This window comes from Microtus pennsylvanicus, chromosome 1 (genome assembly GCF_037038515.1).
Source record: "Microtus pennsylvanicus isolate mMicPen1 chromosome 1, mMicPen1.hap1, whole genome shotgun sequence".
Lineage (NCBI taxonomy): Eukaryota > Metazoa > Chordata > Mammalia > Rodentia > Cricetidae > Microtus > Microtus pennsylvanicus.
Window position 1 is genome coordinate 217,003,637 of NC_134579.1, and position 18,866 is coordinate 217,022,502.

General features: G+C 47.7%; 1 protein-coding gene across 5 annotated transcripts in view; it reads right to left on the minus strand.

The window, feature by feature from the left end:
* Positions 1-18,565, minus strand: part of Pde10a (phosphodiesterase 10A) — a 440,519-nt gene extending 421,954 nt beyond the window's left edge. The window contains exon 1 of one of the 5 annotated variants that reach the window (XM_075950945.1): positions 16,442-16,806. In XM_075950945.1, the coding sequence (XP_075807060.1) occupies positions 16,442-16,547 (106 nt within the window). In that variant the 5' untranslated portion in view covers positions 16,548-16,806. Of the gene's footprint in view, positions 1-16,441; positions 16,807-17,817 lie in introns of those variants that run through there. The other 4 variants (XM_075950962.1, XM_075950955.1, XM_075950971.1 and 1 more) reach the window with 4 other exon arrangements.
* Positions 18,566-18,866: the final 301 nt, after the last annotated feature.

The window sequence follows — 18,866 nt, forward strand, 5'->3', positions numbered from 1 at the left end:
CCCAGAGGGTCCAAGGCATTGACTGTTCTTGAGGCCTCATCCCAGAACCAAAGCAAAAAGGGGGTTGGGGAGCCATGGGAACGCCATGTGAGCTGGAAAGGTGGGCCTGCTCCACCGAGCTGTGTTCCAGGATGGAAGTCAGGAAACTGGTGCTGTGGGATATTATTTTAGCTAGGCAAAGATGTGTGATGTTTGTTTATGCTGCAGAATGTTACTTTAACTGTGTAAAGGCATGTTGCTTTTGTTTATGTGGCCTTTGTTTAATTATATAAAAATGTGTTGTATATGCTTCACCTTGCCTAAGACACCTGGTTGGTCTAATAAAGATATAAATGGCCAATAGAAAGGCAGGGAAAGGATAGGTGGGGCTGGCAGGAAGAAAGAATAAGTGGGAGGAGAAATCTAGGCTCCAGAGGAAAAGAAAAGAAAAATGAGAGGAGGAGGAATGAGGGACTCTCCCGGGTAAAAATCCTGGCAGGTTCCAGCCAGACAGAGAAGCAGTGAGAGTAATATACACAGAAATAAGGAAGGTGATGAGCCCCAAGGCAAAGCGTAGATAAAGATAAACAGGTTAATTTAAGTTAAGAGAGCTAGCCAGAAACGAGCCTGAGCGAGGCCAAGCTCTCAAAACTGATAAAAAGTCTCTGTGTCATGACTGGTTAGTGGCCCAAAACAAAAAGCCTGGTGCAATTCCCCAGGAATTGGCCCCATCCTGGGTTCTTGCACACTTCCGGAGTGCACTTTAGAACGAGAGGCATGGCTTTCCCATCCAAGCCAGTAGTACCCTCAGTCTCTCCGAGCTCACTCCCCTGGTTCTACCTCTCATTGTGACTTGCTGTACGTTCTTGTGTTTGTAGCTGTGACTTGACTCCTCCCTGGGTGTTGGGCTGGGCAGCAGGTGCACAGAGTGAGCCCAGAAAAGCAAGTCTCCAATTCTTCCTTGGAGCTATTTGTTTCTCACTCAGATTTTGTTCCAAGAGAGATTGCCAGTTACAAGAACATAGCAACAGCAATAAGAGGAGCAAGATCACAGATAAACAAATGAGGAAAACTCAAGAGGATGCATGGTCAAACTGGATCCGAGGGTAACAAGTCCTCCACGTTTTCATAAAGAAAAATATGCCTGCCGGGCTTCTGAGAGCAACCGAGAAGGGGGAGACACCATCACTAGGGGTACAAAGTACGTGTTGTGTCCTGAGGGTTCTGCCGATCCCCAGAGAGACCCCAAGCTTCAATCTCACCCCTGGACCTGTGTCACAAGCTGAAAACTTGCTGCAAAAAGGAGGGGGGACATTAAACAAATAACTAAACCAATAGAAATGTTTAGCCATCGGAAATCTTAAAATCTCTACTATTAAACTTTAACTCTAAAAGTTGAAAATATTTTATAAATACATATGCAGGAGGGGGAAATATGAAGAAATTGGGAGTTGTGGAAAAGGGAGGGAAGGAAGAACAATGGTCCCAAGTGTTGGCCTAGACAGTATGCTTTTGTCTTCAAGTTCTTGGACCCAAGATTTCTGCGTTGCTGTGACACTGCCCACTGATGCTTGGCTACTGCCTTCTGGGTCCTCCATATTGCTCAGAGGCCCACTGATACCCACCTGCCCACCAACTCTCTGAATTTGTCCTCAGGAGGGGTGATTACTGCATTCTGTACTGCGAGAATGAGCAGGCCCCTCCTATTGTATACATGCTATACTGTGAGAATGAGCAGGCCCCTCCTATTGTATACATTCTATAACATGAGAGTGGGCAGGTCCCTCCTACTGTATACATTCTATACCGTGAGAACGGGCAGGCACCCCTATTGTATACACTCTATACTGTGAGAACAGGCAGGCCCCTCCTATTGTATACATTCTATACCATGAGAATGGGCAAGCCCTCCTGTTGTATACATTCTATACCGTGAGAATGAGCAGGCCCCTCCTGTTGTATACATTCTATACCATGAGAACGGGCAGGCCCTCCTATTGCATACAGTCCCTTCACTGGTCTCATTGCTGTATCTTCAACAAGAAATTCACTGAGCTGCCCCAGGAGCTAAAATGTGTGTGCGTGCCTAATACCCTGAGACATTTGTGTGAGTGCTAAGCAGGGAGATCACCAAAGAGGCTACAGGAGGAAGAGGAGGAAAAGGAGGCCTAGGCCCAGGATACCTGCTATGCCCCAACAATGACAGGAAGTGGCACAGAAAGGCTGAGACAAACCTGGACTCTGTGGTGACACTTCTACTACAGGAGGACACTCTGCTCTGAAGACATCCTCCAGGAAACAGGCAAAGACAACTCAGGACAGAAAGCCTGTCGCCAAGGTGCAGTACGGATGCCCAGTGCATGACTGCTCAAACCAGGCCTGATCCATCCAAAGGCATTAGTTGCATTCTGTGAAACATCCCATCCAAGCCCTCTGGTCTGTGATGGGTGGAGCCAACCTCACAGATGACTCGTGGTAAGCTGTCACTGCTGTACCGGGCCTGCTGTAGCACCCTCCGTCACAGGAGAGCCCACACCAAAAACAGGGTTCTAAAGGAAGCTCCAGAGATATGAAGGAATCTGATGTGCGTGAAGACAGAAAAGAGCAGAAACAGGCACGCCAAGAGCAGTCGTGGCCTACAGGGTGATGGGGAACCCGGTCCAGCACAAATCTTCATGATTCCCAACCCGGCGACTGTGGTGACGTGGGAAGGCTTAGCCTGACTATCCCATGGATTTCTGGTAACAAGATGCCTTGAGCATGATTAGCTGGTGACAGTGGGAAGACCCGTGATCCTATCCACGGGCCTTAGAAAGCCACTTGACTAAAATCCCATCTCCAGCACCTCCTTTTGATTCGTGAAAGGCCTGAGGCTGGGCGCATGCAAGGCCGTTTAGACTCCACTGGGAGACAGAAACCATCTGAAAGGTTAAGGCCTGGCTGCTGTGGGTCAGATCTGGTTTCACCTGAGAATTGGACCTTGATGCAAGTGACCTGTCTCTGCACAAAACCACCGCCATAATTAGCGGGAAAATTGAGAAGCCGTCTCATGAACTCTTGGCCACTCCTGCTGTGCCATGACATCCTGGGAGCACTGGACAGGGCCACATGGTGAGAAGGAGGAGAGTTGAGACTTCTATACAGGGACAATAAGGTCACCAGCATGCAAATTACGTTAATGACTGCCTGAGGAACACGACAGAAATGAGAAGCGAATACGGGTATCAGATGATGTCAGTAGGAGTGAATACGCATGTCGGGTGACGTCAGTAGGGTGGGCAAGCACAAGATCAGTGTCAGATGTATTTGCCAAGAACCTGGAGATGACAGAGAAAGTACCCCTGCAGAGGAGAACAAGGCTGTTGGGCAAATCTGACCACACACAGATGCGAACACGTGAGAAGCAGCCCTGAGGAGTTTTCCTCATAGTCAGAGAAAACAATTACTTTTTTTATCAGGGATAAAATTGAAAAGAATCGGGTAGCCTACAAGCTTCAGTTTTGAATCTTAGATAAATTACTGTCTCTGTCCCCTCCTGGTCTAGTATGCTGTTTTACCATATGGAGATGTACCCGAGGATTTAAATGAGAAATTGCACTCGCATCTTTCTGCAAGTTTGAGGTTGTTTCAAAAAGTAAATGTTTGCTAAAATATTTATGAAAATATACTGCTTAAGCTGGGCGGTGGTGGCGCACGCCTTTAATCCCAGCACTCGGGAGGCAGAGGCAGGCGGATCTCTGTGAGTTTGAGGCCAGCCTGGTCTACAAGAGCTAGTTCCAGGACAGGAACCAAAAGCTACAGAGAAACTCTGTCTCGAAAAATCAAAAAAAAAAAAAAAAGAAAATATACTGCTTAAAAGATTTGAAGGGGCCAGGTGGTGGTGGCACACACCTTTAATTTCAGTACTGAGAAGGCAGGGGCAGGTGAATCTACACAGAGAAAGGAAGGAAGGAAGGAAGGAAGGAAGGAAGGAAGGAGGGAGGGAGGGAGGGAGGGAGGGGGAGGGAGGGAGGAGGGGAGAGGGAGAGGGAGGGAGGGAGGGAGGGAGGAAGGGAAGGAGGGAGGGAGGAAAGAAGGGAGGGAAGGAGGGAGGGAGGGAGGGAGGGAGGGAGGGAGGGAGGGAGGGAGGGAGGAAGGGAGGGAGGGAGGAAGGAAGGGAAAAGGTTTGAAAGGATTGACAAGATGGCTAGGAGGGTAAAGGGGCTTGCAACCTAATGACCTGAGCATAATCCCAGGAACCCACATGGTAAGAGAGAACTGACTCTCAAAATTACCTTCCATCTTTTATGCAGGATGCCTAAGAAGCATACCTGCACATGTGCATGCACACACAGACACACACAGGCACACATACAGAGAGACACAGACACACATATACATGCTGCACATACACAGAGACACATGCAGACACACACACACAGATGCACACATACATACATATACACACATGCACACAGACATACACATGCAGATGAACATACACAGACACATACAGACACACACTAAGATGGGAGGATAAATAAATGCAATTTTAAGCAGAGCTAGAATAAGGACTATCTCCATTTATTAAGGGACATCAGATGCTGACAAAGGCAGCCTTAGGAAACGGGAAGTGTCTAGGGGAAGAAAAATTCAAAACATTGCTGAATGGCATAGAAGACATCTTTACTATATACCATATTTTTTAATGTGTATCAGTTGTACTGAGATTTTAATTCAAAAAATAAATAAATGATATTTAAGAAGAGGAGGAGGAGGAAGAGGAAGAGGAGGAGAAAATTGAAAGAATAAAGTATCAGGCCTGGGAGTTGAAGCAGCACAGAGACCTGCAGCAGTGTGGGGATGTCCCAGCGATGATTTGGATTAGTTCTGCAAACTGGCACGCAGGTGGCCACCATTTTTATTGACTTCGTTCATTATTGTGCCTTCACCTCTAACCTGCACCAGTCAGATTTCACTCTTGATGGGGAAAATAACTAAAGAATTATATGTACTTCTCTCTGTATTCCAGTTTAATTTAAACATGCTGAACTATTAAATCTGGGATACCTGACATCCAGCAATCAAGGCAGAATTAATAGATGCCACAGTCCGGCCTCCTGGAGTGTGAGGGGGTGAAAAGAAAAGCTACATTCTGCAAGCCCCAAAGAATCTCACTCAAGAAAAAAGAAAACATAATTATTCTCCAAGCACATTGGAATAAAGATTGTGAATTAGGTGCGAAAGTTTTTAAGAGTCTAAAATTGATGCTGGAAAGTAGAGTGTGCCGCTCACTCTGTGAGGACGTGGGGAACATTCTGTACTTGGCATCCAGAAGCAGGGATTCCAGGTACCAGGGGACTGGAACCTGCAGCCTGGAAGGGGGCTGGCCTTTGTGGCACACAGCCTTCCCATGTGTTGGGACTGGGATGGAGCACCCATGGGTTCCTGTCTCCTCTTTTTCCTTGTGAAACCCAACCCATCCCTCCATGTGTCATTAAGAAGAAGCAGTATTAGCTGGTCTGTGGTGACACACGCCTTTAATCCCAGCACTCAGGAGGCAGAGGCAGGCGGAGCTCTATCAGTTCGGGGCCAGCCTGGTCTATGAGAGCTAGTTTTAGGAAAGGCTCCAAAGCTACAGTGAAACCCTGTCTCAAAAAAACTAAAATAGAGGAAAAATAAAAACTAAAGAAGGAGAAGGAGGAGAATGGAGGAAGAGCAGGAAGGAGAATGGAGAAGGAAGAAGGAGGAGGAGGATCTGAAAAGCCCAGCATCTGGTGCTTTCTCGATGAAGATTGTCTGGATGAGCCCTGGCTGTGCTTGTCTGTGTTTCTAGTGGAGCCAGGAAATCCAAGCTTAGGCAAGAGAGACGCCGTCGGATGGCCAACACCAACATCAGGCGCTGGCATCCACACAGGAGTCTGAAGACTCGGACCCAGCCTGCAGGGACCTTTCATCACTCTAAAACACAAACCTGAACTGAACAAGAAGCCACCACAATTCTGCCAGTGTTGTTTCCCAACTATGACAGCAGTATCTGAAAAAAGTACATACTTCACAAATCAGATGGGATGGAGGTTGTTACTTTTTCAAATTGCTCTAAACATGGTATACAACATTAGAAGAGCATACAGGATAAGTATTAAACAGCACAGCCCTTCTCTCTCTCCCCCTACCCTGTTCTCCTTTCTAGCCCTCCCCATCCCTTCTCTCTTACCCTTCTTTTCTTCCTCCCCATTCAGTGTTTCAAAATACAGTTAAGATAAATTGACCTCATGACCCACAAATAGGCTGCTACCGAGAATTTGAAAATCTGAGACTGATTGAAAATTGTTCTGCCACCAAGGTCTGTAAAATCTCCAGAGTCTGTTGCATGAGTAAGGTGGGGAGGGGCAGAAAGAAAATTTCCCTAAAGTAGTTTGCACTCTAAGCAATGTATCTATCAGATGAAGTTTGATTTTTTTTTATTTTAAATAAACTGAGGGTGAGCTCCCTAGTCTTGACTCTGGGGGTGCTGCAGGACCCACTAGGGGAAGAATAGCTGGCTGGACTGGGAAAAATATGATGTATGTGCACGGGCGTGTGTACACATGTGTGCACGTGTGTGCCCAGACCAGAGAGACAACACCAGGTGCCATTTACTTTGGTTTTTGAAGCAGTGTAGTTCACAAGCCTGGTACGCTCAGATTAGGTTCAGCAACCTCGCCACTGAGCCACTCCACCTCCCTGGCCAGGGGATTATGAATGTGTTCCACGAGATTCCTGACTTTCTACATGGGTGCTGGGAATCAGCTGAGTCATTGCCAGCCCCAAAGACAGAAGACCACAGCTGCCATTTCCACAGCAGCTTTGGCCTATGGGTGTAGTAGCATTGTTTGTCTTGACGTTTGTGGAGGGTTTTTGTTGTTATTGTTTTGTGGTTGTTTTTTTTCATAATTCATCTTCTTTGATAACTTGGAAATGTCTTTCTTCAGTAACATAACTGTTTAACAAAACATAGCACATTTGCTTTCAAATTGTCTGTCCAAGATCTCCTGAGTAAATTGGGAGAATGAGGTCCTTGGAAGAGGGTTGAAGGGGAGGGGAGAGGCAGGGAGGGGAGCAGAGAAAAATGTAGAGCTCAATAAAAATCAATAAAATTAAGAAAAATAAAATGAACAAAATTGTCTGTCCTGTAAACCAATCACCACATAAAAGAATTTTTCTCTTACGTGTGTGTGTGTGTGCGCGCGCACATTCACTGGTGTAAGCTTCTCTGGGCACGGGAGGACAAGAACACATTGGGAGCCGGGCGGTGGTGGCGCACGCCTTTAATCCCAGCACTTGGGAGGCAGAGGCAGGTGGATATCTGTGAGTTCAAAACCAGCCTGGTCTACAAGAGCTAGTTCCAGGACAGGCTCCAAAAAAACCACAGAGAAACCCTATCTCGAAAAACCAAAACAAAAAAAAAAAAAAAGAACACATTGGTTTGGGGCTGGCCACCAAGTCCCAGCAATCCTCATATCTCTGCTGGGGTAATGGGCACACACAGTCATAGACGACTCTTTACATGGACACCCTCATGCTTGAATCAATTATTAAAAGATTATTAAACTAGCTTGCAAGACTGGATGCGGCCTTTCCCTGCTCAGCACTGCTGTCTCTGAGGTCACCGCATCCTGACTGACATCTCAGTTGTACCTGTGCCTCTACTGCACCTAATTCCAGACAATTACAGTGATAGGCAAGGCAGGGATAGAACTGGATGAGACTGGTCTTAAGGGGCAATGTTAGCCAGAGGTAGTTATGTGTTAGACTGACACATTGTACAGACCTTTTCTCCGTATGCCATGGCAAATTTGTCTCTGCAATACACATATAGACACTTACAATGTAGCTAAAGCAGATTCTGCATTCTCTCAACCATTGTTACACAGGCGTGTTAGTTATAGTTTTATCATTTAAAATGCACAGTTCTTTTTTATTATAGACTGAGACACTGACATCTGTTGGGCCCTAAGTGAAACCAGACAGGTGACAATAGCCCATAATCTTTGCTGAGTTCCCAGGTCCTTGGTGACACCAGGTGAGAGCCAGAAGGCAGGGTCTGTGGGCAACTGAGCTGCTCCATTTGAGTTCAAGGAAAGGGGGAATACAGCGTAAATACATCTCAAGGATGGGGCCTTGATGGAACTTGTGGGGAGGAAATTGCCTTTGATAGCATAATCTTATAGCCTGGAGGTCATCAAACCCTTGCTAACATTTCCAAAAGTATTCCAAGACCCTAGTCCTCACGGACTTGTGGGCACTGTGACTGTGTGCGTCCATCCCAGCAGCCTAGACAGGAACCAGTCTGCACTGGTGCTGTTGGCAGAACTTGCTCAGAGACAGTTAAGAATTTGCTATAAGTAACCCAAGACCCTGGGGTCTCCTAAGGGTCACCCCTCCTTCTCACACTACACACCAGTGACATAAAAGATGACATCACTCCTGGGCTCTGAAGTCCTCATCGGTCACCTGCTAGTCAGGGCCCTCCTATGCTTTATCTCCTCCTGTCTGCAGCAACCAAAACCGTCCATGTCAGAGGCCTGTGGTGTGCTCCTCCAAACGTCAGCTCTCTTGGAGTGGCACACAGCTACAACAACTAAGACAATAACCAGAAGTCCCCACATCTTCACAGCACCTGTCACTCAAGTATGAGATCTATCACCAGAGTAAGGGGTGACATAAAAGCATATTCGTCCCTTTCGACTCTACTTCATGGTTAGCCTAGGTTAGCCACAAAAGAGACCAGCAAATGACTGTCACTATGCCTCAATGCATGAGTGCCTCAAAGAGACAAAAATCAAAGTCACAACTGGGGAAAGGACAAAGCATTTGTCCTCTCCTACTCAAACTCTGGACAGAGATTCCTAAATCTGGAGGGTCTCTCCAAGGAGACACAACCGCCCAGCCAGTGTCCACTTGGGACAGCCCAGCACCCTTCTCCTTAGCTCCAACACTCTAGTCAACAATACAGGTCCCATACGCAACACAGTTGCACTCTGTGCGGCAGGGAGCGATGGCTGCTGTCTTCGTCAACCAAAGTCATGTGTGTGGTTATATTTTCTTTTGTTCTGGCCCCACATCAGAGTGCCGACATGATGCCGGCTGTTTTCCACTCTTCTGGATCTTTGCTCTTTGGGGGACCCGCCACCCAGCTCCCAAATAAATCACACATGGAGTCTTATTCTTTCTTGTGAATGCCTGGCCTTAGCTTGGCTTGTTGCTAGCCAACTTTTCTTAAATTATCCTGTCTACCTTCTACCTCTGGGCTTTTACCTTTCTCTTACTTTCACTCTTCCTCTGTGTCCAGCTGTTGGCGGGTCCCTGATGTCCTCCTCTCCTTGTTCTCTTGTTCCTTCTATGTATTCTCTCTGCCCGCAGGTCCTGCTTATCCTTGCTCCTGCCTCACTATTGACCGTTCGGCTCTTTATTAGCCCATCAGGTGTTTTAGACAGGCAAAGAATCAGAGCTTCACAGAGTTAAACAAATGCATCATAAACAAAAGCAACACGTCTTTACACCACCAAACAAATGTTACTCAGCATAAACAAAAGCAACACACCTCATAATATTTACCAATGCTTGCCTGCCAATACCTATTTTTAAAATAACTCTAGTTTATTATCAAGGTTCTTTACCCAAATTGAAAATGTTTCCAAACTGAGGTGTGTGAGACACATCTGGAACTTTCTCATGAATAAAATCTGCCAATTTAATGCTAGACAGAGCCAGATGTCATGGTACACTACTGTACTCCCGGTGCTTGAGAGGTAGAGACCAGAGGGTCACGAGTTCAAGATCATCCTCAGCTACATAGGAAAGTTAAGGCCAGCCTGGGCTGTTTGAGACCCAGTCTTGTTTCTTTTTCATTGCTGTGGTAAGCATCATGACCAAAAGCAACTTTCAGAGGAAAAGATCTATTTCATTTTACAGATCACGGCCCACCATACGGGAAGTCAGGACAGGAACTCAAGGCAGGAACCCCGAGGCAGGAACTGATCCAGAGGCCATGGAGGAGTACTGCTTACCGGCTTGCTCAGCTGCTTTTTAATATGTAACCCAGACCCACCTGCTCAGGGGAGACACTGTCTACAGTGAGCTAAACACTCCCACACCAAAAATGTATCAAGAAAATATCCCACAGACTTGCCTGCAGGCCAATCCATGGAAGCAGTTCCCATCTGAGATTATCTCTTCCCACATGACCTCAGTGTGAGTCAAGAAGAAAAAAAAACCGATTATTACAAAGTGGTCTATAGAGTGCCTCTTATTCGGTTGTGGTTACCAGTCCATGGGACAATGCCTCCTGATTTAGACAGGCTCTCTCCCTGCCCTGGTTAATTCTCTCTGGAATTGCTATCACAGACTCTCCCAGGATCTGCTTTATTGATTCCCAGGTTCTTCTCAATCTAGTCAGATTGATAATCAGCACTGACCACCTACAAACCCTCTCTAGGGACTGGAGACATGACTTGAATGTTAAGAGCGCCAGATTCTCCTGTAGCGGACCCAGGTTCCATTCCCACACAGTCAGAGATTCCTAGCACCCCCAGGGTGGCGCACAGCATTCCATAAATCCAGTTCCATGGGATCTGAGGCTTTTTGTCCTCCAAGGCCATCGCACTCACGTGCATGCAGGCAAACACTCAAACGCATTCTTAAAAATCTTTTAAAAATTATTTGTGAATTTAATCTTTTTATCAAAGGCTGTTTATATTTTGAATATTTTATCTACTGGTTTGAGGGAATATTTGCCTTGTACCCCAATTCTGGCATCCCAGGTGGTACAGATGTAAGATAATTGGCCTTCAGAGGCCTTGACAGGGGGAATCACACCTTTGACCTAATTTCTATATTCAGGATTCTAAAACATATAAATTTATATAGCCATTCAACTAGTATTTTCTGCTTGCTTACTACATTCTTTATTAAAGCGAAGGGCTATTATCTTGAATATTATTCAATAAAGGCTTAATTAAATCTATTATGGTATGCTGTACCATGGAATGTCATGCAGACAAATTTTTAAAAACAAAGGTCAGGCTGGAGAGATGGCTCAACAGTTAAAAGCGCTTGCTCCTCCTGCAGAGAACCTGGGCTCAATTTGCAGCACTCAGATGGCAGCTCACAATGGTCTCTCTGTAACTCCAGTTTTAGGGCATCTGAGGTTCTCTTCTGACCACCAGGCATGCGCATTGTGGGCATAAATAAAAATATCACTCAAATGCATACATCAATCTTTAACAAAATCAAGAAAACAAAGTAGATCTGTCTATGCTGATAAGTTCCAAATTACACAAGTGGGTCAACCAGAATGAAGGAGAAAGTGGGGAAGGATGCCGTGTTACGGTGAGCCATCACCTGGACAGACATCAATGTAGCTGACCTTAGGGCAGGGTGGGAGGAAGCCATATAGCACAGCTCTGTGCATCCTTCTGGGACGGTCATGTGACTGCTACCTCACATTCGTCGGGGAAGAAAGGGGAAAGTTAAAGCGCTCATAACGGGTTTTTTTTTTTTGAATGGTTGAACATTTTTTTATTAAGTATGATTCTCCAGCTAAGCAGGTGAAGCTAATTTCTGCTTACCCTAGGAACAAATACTCCCTTTGTAGTGTTTAGTCTGTCCACAGAAGGGCTAGGAGGTAGCATTGTTGCATAACCCTCCTGTTTCTTCCCAAGGCTGTTCTCCCTGGGGAGAGGGGCAACTGTCAGGAGCACACTGGGGATCTTCAACTCCTGGGTTGCATCTTTGGAGGGTGGGTCAAAAGATGACCTCTGTTGTAGCTCCGGGATGCTCAGAGCTGGTCCTCTAAAGCAACCGTCTTTCCAGTTGCTGGTCTTTCAGGTTGTCTAATCTGTAGAGAGCATTTGCCCACCTCTCAGAGGGATCTTCGTTGGCTTCTCCTGTGAGGGGCCATCTACCCTGGAGTGCAATTACGGCTTATCCAGTCTTCACACGCTATGCTTACAGTGTAGGGACTCGTTCTCCATTCCGTTCTACACTCTGGTCTTTTCCCCGAAACTCACCTCCCTCCTACAGCATCTTTGACCCCCCATGACAGTCTCCTTTATAGTGTGCAGCCAAAGAAGCTCTCACAGGTTTTTTTTTAAGTTTTCAAGGCATAAAACTGGTTCTACCTAGCACACCAATAGTTCTGGACTCCCCCCCAAGCCAACCACTCACGATCATTATACAAAAGCCATCAAAGCCACTGTCACTCTGATATCCCAGATACTTCCTTATGGGAAACCACCAACTTACTTCTGTCATTGATCCAAGAGACATGGAAGAGCGTGCCACAATGCCATAACAGAGAGCATCATGGTTCTGAGACTCCCGGGAATGCAAACTACAAGCAGGACCTTCCCAGGCCAGTCCTGTGCACAGCAACCAGGGTTGTCCCATACCTGGTTCTAGACACCAAGAGCACAAGGCCAGGATCTCAGCGACATCATCCTGAACCAATCACATCTAAAGTGGAAGCTCTCTAGTTTTTAAACACCTGTGACAATAATTTAATACACTACTAGACAGTTGAGAAGCCATAAGCCATATGAGGAGAAACAGAGGTTAGAATCTGAAGACAGAACGGCAAAGCCCTGGGTAGCAGAAAAAGGGGTGATGAGCCCAAGGGAACCCACAGGGGCTGAGAGCAGCGATCTGAAGGGAGGTACCTGGGGGAAATGGGGCTCAATGTGACGTCAGTGAAGAGTCGCAAGCGATACATTGTAATTAAACCAAAGTCTCTAAGTAAATTATAACGCTTTGAATAGAAACTCAGAGGAAACAAAATGCGAACAGAAAAAATGAGGTCTGTTCTTATGAGATCAATAAATACAATGGTGCAGCCTGCTTATCAGAGGCACGTTGCACACAGACTCCAACGCTTCCATCACCTTCACGAGTGACTGCCGTGGATGGTGTACTCTTATGTCTAAGTTCAAAGCCATGGAGAAAAGTAGAAACAAAAGTATCCTGGCTGGCTTTCTGTTGCTGTGGTAGACAGCAAAACCAAAAGTGGCTTGAAGGAGAGGTTTGTTTCAGCTCTCAACTCCCAGGCCACAAGTCCATCAGTGAAGGAAGTCAGGGCAGGAACTCAAGGCAGGACCTGGCATTGAGGTCATGGAGGAAAGCAGAATCTATGGCTTTGCTCACCTATCTTCCTAATACAGCCCAGGCCCACCAGCCTAGGGAGGGCTTCTACATGAATTATCAACCAAGAAAATGACCCATAGATGTACCCAGTAGCCAATCTGATGGGGGCACTTCTTCAATTGAGGGCCCCTCTTCCCAGGTGTGTCAAGTTGACAACAAAGATTAGCATTGCCAAAATAAAACGAAGCTAGCATTGTTAGATTGCGTATCAAATTTCTCTAAATCATTAAGATAAACGTATGTGGCTATTTTCCAGGAGTCTCAGTACATATGCTGTGCTTGGAGCCTGCTGGAGACTACAGGAGAACTATACTCTGACCATGATTTCTTTTTAATGTGTACAGGTGTTTTATCTGCATGTATGTCTGTGCTCTTCATGGATGCCTAGTGCCCTCAGAATCCAGAAGAGGACTTTGGATCCCCTGGAACTGGAACTAGTTATAATGTGGGTACTTGGAATTGTACCCAGATCTTTGGAAGATTAACCAAAGCTCTTAACCAGTAGGCCATCTCTCCAGCACCTCTGACTATGATTTTATAGTCATACACACATGCCCATAGACTGAAGCAAAAGAAAACCTTCAATAGATACCTCAGTGAGTGTTCAGACAAATATGTGATGTATGCTTCATTTCCCCCTTTTAACCAGTTATTAAGATAGATTTACCAAGGATGATGAGAAAACCAAATCACCTATGTTTAAACCCCATGACCCAATATGACCCTAATCTCATATTCCCAAGAAACTTCCAAGGAGTAGGCATCAGCACAGGACCTGGCTGCGCCCCCCCTCCCCGGCTCTGTGGTGAACCACACACTCAGCATGCATGTGAAGAAGACGCTCAAAGGAGTGGTGGGGTCTGTTCTTAAGTTCAAGTCCCCGAGCCACTCGTTCCTACAATGCTATATGCTTCAAACTTCAAGTAGAGATGCTGGTACCTGATCTTCAAACCAGTGGATACCACCCCTAAAATGCTACCTCCCGTTGCTTCAATTCAACACCGACTTATACTCTGCAGGATTGGAATGAACAAACACATTGCCTTTTCATTCACTGTAACCTCAGGGAAACCCTCGGGGTCAAGGTCAGCCAGATCCTTCTCTGGTCTTCAAGAAAGTCATCAGCTTGACCTAGATTCCAACAGGAACACAACAGAAACAGCTGTGATGTGGCACTGACATCTCACCCACAAGCGAGGGTCATGTGTCACCACCAGCTGTCACTCAAACCTTGTGCCACTTAATGTCCCTTCCCTAATTGTCAAAACAACAGTCGTATACACATAGGACCACACACCATGTCTACACAGAGACCTGTTTCTCACTCTCTTGCCCTGTGCATGGCTTCTAAGCCACACTCCCCATTTCCCACCCAAAAGTATCCACAACACAATAGTTGAGTGCTCATGCCCTCAAGGGTTTCTTGAGTTCGGTGTCTTCAGATGAACAACACAACTCTTTAGGTAGAATCCTGACTCACCCAGTTCAAGGGTCGCCACAAAGTCTTTAAGTTTTAAGGGTTCAGCAAAACCAACGTATTTCAAAATTATGATAATCTCCGACTGCTACAGACATAGGTACATTGCACTACCCATTGTGACTGGCAACGCCTTCCCTGTAGAGCCCCATCATCTGGAAAACAGGAATTCTATGCAGCTGGGAGCACAGGCTCCCACAGCAGAGGTTCTTGTTTTGTTCTAGTTCTACCAAAAAAAAATATAGATGAAAAATGTTTGTTAAAATATAATACTTGTTTCTTCTTTTAGAACTGGCAGCCATACATTCATCAATTACGAAAGTAATGTAACATGTACCTGGGTTGTTATTTACCACAACAGTGAGATCAGTTCATATAGACATCTTTAGTTCTTGTGACAGAGCAAACTTAGGTCCTAAGCAATAATGAATATAAAATTGATAAATGTGCTGGACGCCGTGGTGGTATGGAGTCATTCCCCTGCTATGAACTAAAAGCATCAACCATTCAAATAAACCCATCTGAAGTTCTTACCAATTACCCCTGCACCCAACAAAACTACGTAAGCAATGCTTTAGCTTGTTGGACACTAATAACTGAGCAATAAATCATCAAAAATGCACAGTCATTAGAGATCACCTCTTTCGTGGTAACTGGGCAGGATCAATCAACTTTCCCTAACACTCAAATGTACCGAGCAGGGAGAGCCACATCCCAACCCTTGGTTTCTCGATTTTGCAGGAGAGCCTTGCAGGTTTTGAGTGCACACAGCTCCACCTTCTCTGCAAGGGGAACTTTGTACCTCCATGCCCACTGTGACATTGAAAGAGATGGACCAAAGACTCCATCTTGGAGCTAGCAGCCATCTGATGCTCTGCCTCTGGGAGCCTGCCTCCATGGGCTGGCGACAGGGAAGAGGCAGACAAGCAGAGCTGCTCTTTTCGGCTGCCCACCCATCTGGGTCCCATCACCCGGGTGAGTCTTCTCATCACCTGATCTACAGCTTAACCAAATAAAAACTCATCAGCCCTCCTTTTCATTTTACCTCCAACCCAGAAAAAGGCTTGACTGCATCATTTGGGCCTCCTTTTAACCAAACCCAGAATGCTTTAAGTGAAATAAAAGGTGTCTGTCCAGGTTTCTTTTATGTGGAAACCAGAGATCCAAGTATCACTTTTGTTTCGTAGGGAATTTTCCATCTTTACTTTTTCTCTGGTATCTTTCCAGGCAGAGACGATCCCAACTGCTTCCCTTCTCCATCTCCCCTTGAAATGCATCACTCCATCTGCTCAACCCTCACCTCCAACTTCAGGAGGACCGAGGCCCTGCCTGTGCAGAGCATGAAGATTCCTCATGACGCAACCCTCAACATCCCTGGACTGGAGAAGCATGGGAGAAGACAGGGGCCCTCACTGCTGTCCCCATCGGCAACAGGCACTAGGGAACATCACCAGCACCCCTCCCTCCAGATCGGGGGTCCTGAGCACCCACACGGCCCATCTGTCCACAGGATAGGGTCTTCACCAAGTGCACAGACAACAAGGCAAGCAGGGAGAGGAGGCGGCCAGCATCCTCAGTCAGCCCTTCCTGGCTCCTCCTGCCTCCTTCCCTTGCCACCCAGCCTCTCCCCCAGTGTGCCCCAAGTTCGCAGGGATCTGGGTCTCTGGCACCAGCCTAGTCAGCTCTTCTGCACCCCACCCCCAATTCCCCATCTATGGGTAGGTCTACCCAGTTGCTCTAAAGACTGGGGCATTCCTGTGGAGCATCTCAGCTCCGAAGCTCTCGGCATGTGCTCAGTCCTCTGTCTCCTCCCCCTCCCCCTACCTGGCTCCTCGCTGCTGCCCCCAAACCAGGCAGTGGGTTCCTCCTCTGGGAGCTGGGGTTCTCCTCCACCTCCTCCGCCCTCGAGGGCTTTGCGCTTCTTCGACATCTCTGCCCAGGGCCTGGGGTTTAGGGGTTTTCTTTCCCCTCCCCCTGGGCCCTCCCCTCTCGGAGAGAGTGAAGGTGGGGTTAGGTGGAGAGGAAAGGGGTGGGGAGAAGAGGCCAGGGAGGGAGAAGGAAAGAAATTACTGCCTCCGAAAGACTGGAAGGTATCTGGAAGGCAGGCAGGAGAGGCAGAGACCTGTGCTGAACCCCCAGGATTGCTTCCATCAGTGTGGCCCTACTCTGGAGCTCTCCTCCTCCTCCTCCTCCTTCCTCTCTCTCTCTCTCTCTCTCTCTCTCTCTCTCTCTCTCTCTCTCTCTCTCTCTCTCTCCTCTCCCTCTCTCCTCCTTTTCCTTCTATTAAAAGAGTGAGATGAGAGAGGAAATCAAAACCCAAGAGGAGAGGCTCCTCCGAAACATCAGAGCTTTCCAGCTAATGTGGGAGGGGACTGGGTAGGGTACTCTCCCTCTCTCTGAGGACTCCGGGTCCTGCCTGGCTGTGAGGAGCCTGTGTGTGGCTGTAACGGAAGGAACCACAGGCAGAGTGAGGGATGTTTGATTGGGATGGTTGGGACATGGTTTCAATAGCTTGCCAAATAAAAATAAACAAAATGCTACTGAAGACAACAGAGATCTTTCTGACACTGGGGATTCAGGACCCCCTTCTCTCTGATGACCTCATGTGGTATATCACAAAAGAGACAGGGATGACTGTGGATAGGCAGGGATGGTCAGTTCAGGGACCCTGCTGAGGACCTGAGACCCGGCAGCAGGAAGGAAGGAGGAGGTTGGGGTGCACTACAGCCCTCTCTGAACCACCTCAAGAGGCACCTGCCGGCTTGGCTACGCAGCCACTGCAGATGCAGCTGGGGCGCAGGGGGCTCTGAAACTTGAGCTCAGAAACTCCAGAACCCTGGAGTGATGAGCCCCAGGCTGTCGCTGGGCACTGGGGTTGGCAGCAGGCTTTTCCTCACTTCTCCCTCAAAGCCTGTGTCTCTAGCGTGACAAAGCCCAGCGCTTTTCCTTTCCACTCTTCTCCCCATTCACCCCACGGACATTCACAAACACCGCACAGGGCTCACGCACATTTTCTCACTGCTGGAAAGCTTGCCGGGAGATACATGCTAGCAAGGATTTATTTATTTTTCTCCTTAAGTAGAAAAAAAAAAAAGGTTTGGAAGTAAGTTTTCTTTCTTTTTTTTTTCCTTTCTTTTAATCCATCCCCCGTTGGACTCTTAGTGGTTAATGTTAGATTTAAAAAAAAATTATCAACTTACCCGCCAAAGTGTGCTCCAGTACAAAACTCCTTTCTGCTTCGTTTCCAGTTCACAAAATCAAAGCGGGGCGGTGGTGACGGGTCTCTGGGAACGGTGGGTCCAGGCTCCATCCAGAGTTGCTCAAAACAAGTCACCAACCCGGAGTGGCGCAAGTTCAGGACCTGTTCAAGACGCTGGCATAGGCTCCATGCAGCAGTCTTATTCCAAGGGCTTCGGGTACTCGGAGTTTCCGCGCTGGTCATCTCGCCAAAAGGGGAGAGAACTCTAACAAAGCAGGAGGGAGGCTACCCTCTCCCGCCTGCCTTTCTGGGGCCCTCGGGAGAGCCTTTCTGGGGTCCTCGGGAGAGCCTTGAGGCGCCAATGAAGACTGGTCCATCTCAGCTCAGCCTCTGGACAGAAGCAACTTTAGGACCCACACACCTAGGAGTAGAGTGTGTCTACGAGTGTGCATGTGTGTGTTCACGCGCGTGTGCGCGTGTCCAACCTGTGTGCCCGCATATACTTCACTTGGGTAGGGGGGGTGCGTGTGCTACGAAGAGCCACTCACTCTCCCTGGCTGCTGGAACTTAGAGAGTTTTCCTTTAAGCCAGCAACGCTGATGCTTGGACCCCCCCCCCCCCCCGCGTCCAACAGGAGGCGATGACGTCTGCAGCCTCGTTGCCAGAGCAGTCCCCAAGCGGCGGCTGCTGTTCATTGACAGGAGCAGAGGCTCGGACGTCAGCAGCCGGACCTTGGCGACGCTGCTCCCGCGGAGACGGCTCCCACCCCCGCACCTGCCAGCCCGCGGGGGAGGAGGGAGTGAAATCAAAGCCGCGGAGGAGCGGATTGGGGCGACGCTGGGGCTGCGGAAGGGGGGTGACTCGGATCTGCCCTCTTTGTCCTGGAGCCCCGGAGTATATAAATAGTACAGTCTCCAGCCAGACTTGCACCCGCTCTCGCACGCCCCCACGTCCCCCTCCCCATCACTTTGTGACGGGTTGGCACTGCGGGAAGGGAGGCAGGGGGAGGGAAGCAAGGAGTGGAAATAGATGTTGGGTTTTTTTTTTCCC